This window comes from Dipodomys spectabilis, unplaced genomic scaffold, assembly GCF_019054845.1.
Source record: "Dipodomys spectabilis isolate Male_0828 unplaced genomic scaffold, ASM1905484v1 ptg000030l, whole genome shotgun sequence".
NCBI lineage: Eukaryota > Metazoa > Chordata > Mammalia > Rodentia > Heteromyidae > Dipodomys > Dipodomys spectabilis.
In genome coordinates, this window is record NW_024870707.1 from 3,820,197 (window position 1) to 3,828,963 (window position 8,767).

At 34.4% G+C, this 8,767-nt stretch overlaps 1 protein-coding gene across 1 annotated transcript; it reads left to right on the forward strand.

Moving 5' to 3' along the window:
- The first annotated feature begins 758 nt into the window (after nt 1-758).
- LOC122104739 (olfactory receptor 5AS1-like) lies at nt 759-4,393 on the forward strand. The gene is made up of 3 exons (XM_042675675.1): nt 759-849; nt 3,409-4,318; nt 4,357-4,393. The coding sequence occupies exons 1-3, from the start codon at nt 759-761 to the stop codon at nt 4,391-4,393; spliced, it is 1,038 nt and encodes a 345-aa protein (XP_042531609.1).
- Nucleotides 4,394-8,767: the final 4,374 nt, after the last annotated feature.

Here is an 8,767-nt window from a genome sequence, read left to right on the forward strand (position 1 = left end):
ATTCATTAAATATCCACAATGGGCTTCACTGCTCTAGAGAATCAAAAAGAAATAACACAGCTAGAAAATATTCAAATACTGAACACTTTTCCCTGATGTAAAAATCAGTAAGTATAATATTCAAAGGGATTAATTACTAGTAAGTAAAAAACATTCTGCAGGTATCTAGCTTCTTTGGCATGTGTTCATTGGTCTTCTCACTCGGGATCATCCTTGCTTATAATGCTTTTTCATAGTAATTACTTTTTACACTCAATTCAACATAAAAATGCACAGAATATTACTGTTAATGAGACCCACTAGATATTCACTTTGGTTCATATGTCTCAAAATGTATCAGCAATTACACTGGAAATTTGTAGATAAAAAAAATTGAATTGGCAATGGTTGAATAGCATCTGTAAGCAATCACCTACTCACTAGACACTGTGTGGAAATGAAATTTACAATGAAAATGAGAGAGGGGGTAACACTGTTCAAAAATTAATTCACTCATGACCTTACTTATGTAACTGCCACCGCTCTGTATATCACCTTCATAATAACATATACTTTAAAAAATCAATTAAAAATGAACCCTTTTGTAAACTACTTATAAATAATTCTTTTAAAAGATGCCAAAGACCTCAGTGCAAGACATAAAACTTTGGAAGTAGTAGTGTAATTTCTAGATGAATATTTTCACAGTATAGTCATAAAAAATCACTCTGAGGAATCCTGTAGATGATAGCTCAGGAGATAAGGGCAATGATTTGTGAATGGAATTACGTCAAATTGCAAAATGTCTGCAGAAGAAACAAGTACCACAATGTAAGGAAAGCCTACAGAAGGGTAGTCATCTGATAAAAGGTAAGCATATTCAATGCACAGAGAACTAAAAAAAATTAAGCACCAAAAAAGAAATAATCAAATAATTATGAGCACATGAATAGAGCAGACAGTTTTGCAAAGAAAAAAAAACTTAGTTCTGAATTAGTTTAATTTTTTAATTGAAATACAGGTAATAAAAATTATATTCTCAAAATTGTGAATAATTATGCAAATAATTGTGAATAATTTTAAAAGATCTTGAATTGTTAACATTTAAAATTCTTTTTTCACTATTTAATTTGTCTGTGGAGTTTATATGTAGATATTTATTTTGTTTTCACACATACTGATGGTATATTTTTAAATGTAGTAGTTGCTTAGGCTTTCTCATAATACAAAACCAAGGAAGTATGACTTGATTTTAAGTAAAAGTAAAATATGTCAGAAATCCAGGATCATTGTAATTTCTACGATTTTCAAAAAAGACTGTTACAACTCAGAAGATATATTACTTAAAGGAAATATTCATCAAGGTAAATGAAATGTTAATATTCAATTTTTAATATTATATATAATATATCACATGACTGTAGAACAGATAACTTTAAATATTTTGTGGAGGAAATGTGTTTTGGGAGAAGGATTCTGAAGAAGTCTCTTGGTATGAGAGCCATCTTCATTATCATGCTTTTGATAATGAATCTACTGATCTAATATATCATGGTATGTATCTATATGTGGGTATTTATATATACACATATAGAGAGACACATAAATCAAATATTAAATTACAAACTTGAATGTGTCACTTACTGTGGTTCTGTTATACTTTAACATAGTTATTCAAAAAGTTGTCAAAAGATAAAATGTATCACGGGAATATTTAATGAATCCAAACAATAACCAATTACCTACAGGCATGCTTTACAAGAGATATCAAAAATCCTTTGTTGTTGTTGTTGTTTTTTCCTTTTTGTCTTGTTTGTTCGTTTATCTTTCTTTGGGAGGGTAAAGGAGGCAATGAAATGGTAGGAAAAAAGGTGAAGAAGTACACAAGTGTTGCTCACTAGACACTATGTTGAAAATGAACTATGATATGTGTGGGTTAGAGTGGTAGGGGAAAACTGAGAGACAGCAAGGGAAGGGGTGACATTGTCCAAAATGAAATGTGGTCATTACTTGACTTACTTAATTGTAACCTCTCTATCCATCACCTTTTCAATAACTATTTATATACTTAAATCCCCTAATTCTTGACAATGCTAAGAAAAAATAAAACATCTTTATCTCATTTGAAACAGCATTTTGTGTCCATTTGAGTTCCCACAAGGCAAAGTCATCCTTTCTGTGAAGCATACTCAATTCCCTAAGAATTCCTTTATAAAATGTACTGGACTTCTGGGAGCTAGTGACTCATGCCTGTAAATTATATCTATCCAGGAGTCTGAGTTCTGAGGATCACAGTTCCAAGCTAGCCCAGGCAGAAATGTCCACTGGACTCTTACCCTCAATTAACCACTAAAAAACAAACAATAGGAAAGAAAGCAAGAAGTGAAGGCATGTCTAATGTGTTCCAGTACTAGACTTAGTGGATACAGGTAAGGGCTAGCACACAGGCCCTGAGCTCAATCCTTAGGACTCACACAAACACACACTCACACACACATGAACATACACATAAACACAAACATTTGCATAACCAAAAATGGAAATGTACTCTAATATATTGAGGCTTAATCCATCTCCTTATTTGTGCTTTCAGGAGTCAAAATATTATAGAAGAAGAATCTCCATTAGTGGCACAATAGACAAAAATTAAAAATATTCTTTGGGTATTTTTTTGTTTTTTTAAGAAGGATATATCAATCTCTGTTACAAGCTTTTAGTAGCTGATTCTTTAAATCCCTACATCTCTTACCCGATTATTGTGTATTATATTAAGTTAATACTTTCATAAACATATATATTCTACTTTAAAATTTTGATTGAAAAGTGGTATATAGAGGGGTTAGAGTTGCATTAATCAGGTACTGAGTACATTTCTTTTTGAACAGTGTCGCCCCTCCCTTATTTGCTCCCAGTTTTTACCCTTCACCCCACCTCCTCAAAATTGTATCATTAATTGCAAACATAGTGTCTAGTCAGTATCACTGCTGAATTGGTTCAAATATGCTTTTGTGGATACAGAGAATATAGTTTAACTGTTAGCATATCTTCCAACTTTTATTTCAATTATCAATTAGAAGGAGAAACATCACTTTAGGGTTATAAAAATAGAATTTCACCTCTATAGATCATGGTCACCTTACTTATTCTATCAGATCTCATCTCCTGATGAGATCTCCTGATCTTCACCCATCATATGAAATTCATAACTATCAAGAAATAATATATCCTAAGTACCATTGTTTTCTGAAACGGTAATTTTAATTGTTTTCATTAAGTGAAAAAAGCCAAACAAAATCATATCACAAGGAATTCCAGACCTGTGACATTTTTAACCGTGTATTTGCTTCCTTAAAAAGCAGAATAAAGATTGTGGTCCACTCATCACTCAAGTCAATTCAGATTGCCGGCTTTCCATTTACCTCCAATGAGGAAAAGAAGAAAACTCCAAAGATGTCAGAGTAAAACGATTCCACATCTTTGTTGGATTCACGGATTCTCTCCCTCTCAGAATCACACTGTTCTTCATATTTCTCATCGTCTATTCATTGACAGTGGTAGGAAACATGGGCTTAATAATTCTAGTTAATGCTGTTTCAAGTCTACCAACCCCTGTGTATTACCTCCTTAGCAACTTGTCTTTCTTAGACGTCAGTTGCTGCATAGCTATTACCCCCAAAATGGTGGCCAACTTCTTGGCTTCCAGAAAGAGCATCTCTTTCTATGGCTGTGTGGCCCAGATGCTTTTCTTTGCTTGCTTTGCAGAGGCCGAGTGCCTCATCTTGGCAGCAATGGCCTATGACCGCTATGCGGCCATCTGCAGCCCCCTGCTGTACTGCACGCTGGTGTCCAGGCGCGTCTGCCTCGGTCTCATTGTGCTGGCCTATTTCTGTGGAAGTGTCACGTCGCTGGTGCACGTCTCCCTCACGTTTTGGCTTCCCTTTTGTGGGTCCAACGTGGTCAATCATTTTTTCTGTGACATCCCTCCCCTCCTGGCTCTGGCCTGTGCAGATACCCACCTCAATGAGCTTTTGCTCTTTGCTTTGTGTGGCACAATCCAGATCAGCACTTTTCTAGTCATATTCGTCTCTTATTTCCGCATCCTTTTAACCGTTTTGAGCATCAAGTCCTCGGGAGGGCGGAGCAAAACTTTCTCAACCTGTGCATCCTACCTCACAGCCGTCACTTTATTCTATGGAACACTGCTGTTCACGTACTTACGCCCCACCACCAGCTATGGCCCAGACAGTGATAAGGTGGTTGTACTGTTTTCTACAGTCACCTTTCCTATGTTTAACCTGATAATCTATAGCTTCAGGAACAAGGATGTGAAGAATGCCATGCCCTTGCAAAGCGCTATTAAAAAAGAAAAGAAAAGAAAAAAAAGCTCTATGAACAAAAATGGATTTTCAAATGACCAAAAATTTAAGGTCTAGCTGGAGCTGGTGTCTCACACCTGAAATCTTAGCATGTTGAGATTTGAAACCACACTAGGTAAGAAAGTCTCTGAGACTCTTATCTCTAGTTAGCCACACCACACAGACACAAAAAAAAACAAAACAGAGCTGTGGCTCAAGTGGTAGAATGCTAGCATTGAGTGAAAATACAAAAATAATCTAAGGAACAGCACCCAAGCCTTGAGTTCAATCCCCTGGACCAATGCAAGAAAAACAAACAAAAAGCACAAGAAGAAGAATTTGGCCATAGGGTTGAATGGATGGTAATCAAGTGGTAACTTGGGTAGCAATTGTGAGGTACTGCAGAAGAAATACAAAGGCCTTTTGTTTCTTTGTCATCTCAAATCGTCATCCTCATCCTCAGAAACTAGTCCATGAAAACCTTACTCGCAATTCATTACACATTTGCCAGTAATTATTTTTAATGTGGTGTTTTAAATGTGGTATGCTACTTGGAGCAGCATGCATATTTAATCATGTTTATTCTTCCAGCAAATAAGTATATTATAATTTATTTTTAACTTCTTTTACCCATATTTTTTGGTTATTAGTTTAAACAATAAAGTTAAATTTATTCCTGAGTTTTGTAATATTGCTATTGTAAATGACATTTATTTCGCCTATTTCTGTTCCAAAAATTTACTATTACAGAGAAATGCTACAAATTTTTCCATGTTAACCTTATTCCTGTAACTCTCCTAAATCTAATATCTCTAATTATTTTGAATAGGGTTTCTTTATGAACAAAATCATGTCATCTCAGATAGGGGCAATTTAACCTTTGCCATGCAGATGTCTTTTATTTCTTTCTCTTCTCTAATTGTTCTACCTATGATTTCTTCGCCATATTGATTTGAATTGGTGCAGGTAGGCATCCTCTTCCTACAGGTCTTAGAGGCAAATCCCTGCAACATTGTCCCAAGCAGTAGGACATTAACTGTTGGGGGTCCTATGTGATTTTATTGTGTGAAGGTAATTTCTTCTTTTTTAAAATAAAATTTTTATTGTAAAAATCTGTACAGAGGGATTACATTTTGAGTACATTACTTGTCTATTATTGTTACCCCTTCCCTTCTTATTATTGGCCCACTATTTCTTCCCTCTCCCAAATCCCACACTCCTCTCCCCCACCCCATCCCCCCACCCAAAGTTGTAAAGTTCATTTCCAATATGCTGTCCGGTGGGTATCCTTGTTACAATGAGTCATCCTGTGTCCTTGTTTCAGAGATTTGTTATTCCCCTTCCCCTCCCCAGATTTCATATATATATATATATATGATGATGCAGGGTACCAAAATGAAGTACAGTGACAACAAGGGTATATGCCATAGTGGAAAGAACATACAAAGGAAACAAGCACCACAAAACAATAACATGTTACATTTAAAACAATAACAATAAAGACAGACCTCTTGTACAAACAAGGCCATACTAAAACTATCAACACAACTATGTTTATCGCAGCATTATTCACCATAGTTAAGCTATGGAGTCAATCCAGGTGCCCCTCAGTAGATGAATGGATCAAGAAAATGTGATATATATATATATATATATATTTATATATATGTATATATATATATATATATATATATATATAGTAGAATTCTATTCTTCCATCAGAAAGAATGATACCACCCCATTTGTTACAAAATGGAAAGACTTGGAAAAAAATCATATTAAGAGAAGTAAGCCAGTCCCAAAGAAGTTTAGGTCCCATGGTTTTCCTTATTTGCAATAATTAGTATAAATATAGAGTAATTTTATCGGATGATCTGAAAAGCTCAAAAGCCATGTACATATGACTATATAAGATGATGTTAAGTGAAATGAACCCCAAGATATTTTCTTCTTTTATCTAATAATAGCCTTAACTTTTATTCACTTAAGCGAAATCACATAAAAGACGTATCTCTTGCATTTATATTCTCATTAAGGAAAAGGGAGAACAGATCTATTTATTTCAATGGCTGCTCAATATCACATAATCATCATATCACAGATCAATAACAAATCTTTCATCAAATGAGTGCCTTACTATGTACCTCTGACCCATTGCTACTCCTATGTTATCATTGTTTTTTCAGCCATAACTATTTTTAGTAACACAGCATTTGCAGATGAAAATAAATTTCTAAAAGTTCAGATACAAATTACAGAACTGCTGGGTATAAAAGACATTTATTAATCCAGGGCTACTAGCATCATGGGTGATATATTAAGGCTTCATTTTTTTCAGAGAGCTTACTAATTTTTTAATGAATCACTGCAAGGAGCTTCTCAATGATATGCACACTGTAACAACATGGAGAATAGTCTCCCTTCTGAGAGTTATCTTTGGATGTTAACAAATGAAGTAAATTCCAGCAATACTTATGAAAAAGTAGTTGTATATCTGCAAGAGATTTTTCTGCCTAGATCATTTGATCCTGGAAGCTGCCTCATAGCTCTAACATAATTTTATCGGAGAATATAAATCAATTAAAACCAGAGTTATTAATTAATCACTCAGCCATTGAAAATTTGTTTCATTTAAAATAGTTTATTGGAGGATAGATTCACTTATTGCTCCAACTTTCCTAACAATTTAAAGTCAAAATGCAAAAAATGTTTGAGATTCTATTTAGAATATAAAATCAAAATTTCCATTCTTTGCAAAATAAACATGTCATTCCATTATATAGGTACAAAAATTAATAATACAATATAAGATGTTAGAAATGAAATACAAATTATCCTTCTCTCACAGATTTGGACAACTATATAATATAACCAAAACCTCTTTCAGGCAAATGATCAGACAGAAATGGATGTTTCTAGAACAACGATTCTTAAATGATACAACAATGAAACACCTATCTTCTCTTCTTTAAATGATTTCTTGAACATCTTGGAAAGTGAGAGATGGTGTTAATCTCATAATTCAGTGTGAAGACCATGAGCATACAAAGTTAGTTCTCCACTATTTTTTCTAAGTTTTTTATTCTAGAAATACTGAACAGAGGGGTTACAGTTACATGATTAAGATGAGAGGATTGCAGTTAAAAGCCAGTCTGAGCAGAAAAGGCTGCATGACTCTTTTGTTGTTGTTGTTTCACTGATGAATTGGTTCACTCTTTCTCCATTTCTGTGTATCTCCTACCCCTCCCCAAATCAGATAAACATATAAGACAAAAGGTACAGAAATAAAAAACAGCCACAGCAGTGAATCAACCAAAGAAAAACGGAAAGAAGAAAATAAATGTAATATAGACTTTTCTGGCCAGGCTTCCTTTAACTAGAAATTCTCTGATCTCAGCCTTCTGAATGCTAGGATTAAAGACATGAGCCACCAGTGAACTCCAAGAGAGGCAAGCAAGAGGATTTTTACTGTATGGTTTGTGGTTTTCATGACTCTTATCGCCAATAAACTACAAAACATGACAGAAGTGGAACTGTGGCTCAAATAGTAGACCCTGGAGTAAAAACAAAAATTCTCAGGGGACAGTACCCAAGCCCTGAGATAAAGCCGAGGTTCTCATACATACACAAAACAGTGCATCTAAATCCCTTTGTTTATTCTTACACCAATGCTGCAAGGCACATATACCCATCCTGGCAGTGAATAGGCCTCTCTTCCCATCAATAGCTGTCCACTCTCTTGACATAGAATGACCAAAACCTTTCTCAGCTGTGGCTGCTCTCAATCAGAAGCCTCATTAAAGGCTGCAGTGGCACCTGTCTCCTATCCTGAACTGAGTTTTTATCATGAGGGATGTTGATCTTTGTTAAATGCTTTTCTGCATCTATTAAAATGATCATATAGTTAGGATCTGCATTCTGATAACGTCATAGATTGTGACTTCTGATGTTTGTGTGCTGAGCCATCCTTGTGTCCTTGGACAGCATCTCACTTGATCATGGTGAATTTTAATATTCTGTCAAGTGTGGCTGGTGACTGTTCATCTAAGTGACATTGCCCTATAGTTTGATTTATTGTTCTTATTTCTTTGTGGTGTTACCTTGTTCGAGTTTAGGCATCAGGACAATGCTGTCATCACAGAATAATTTTGGAAGATCTTTCTTCTTATTATAACATATTTTGAATAGTTTAGTATTGGCATTAGCTGAATAGTTCTTTTCCTAAATAAATTTTGTTATCTTATTATTTTGAGTTTTAAAACTTTATATATAAATTTTAATTATATTGTCAAGGTGATTTAATGATGTATGTGATGTTTTTTCTTTTGTGATTTCTGCCCTATGATTTATCCCCTATTGTCACTATATTTGATTTTTGTATCCTATGTATTGTATATACATTTATCTGAATTAGGGAACCAAGGGGAAGAAAA

What these genes read in the sequence shown, in the direction of transcription:
- LOC122104739 (XM_042675675.1), top strand. Translation starts at nt 759, where the DNA reads ATGGAATTACGTCAAATTGCAAAATGTCTGCAGAAGAAACAAGTACCA. An exon ending in GGGTAGTCATCTGATAAAAG is followed by an intron (nt 850 to 3,408) that starts GTAAGCATATTC and finishes ACCTCCAATGAG; the next exon opens with GAAAAGAAGAAAACTCCAAA. An exon ending in AAGGATGTGAAGAATGCCAT is followed by an intron (nt 4,319 to 4,356) that starts GCCCTTGCAAAG and finishes AAAAGAAAAGAA; the next exon opens with AAAAAAGCTCTATGAACAAA.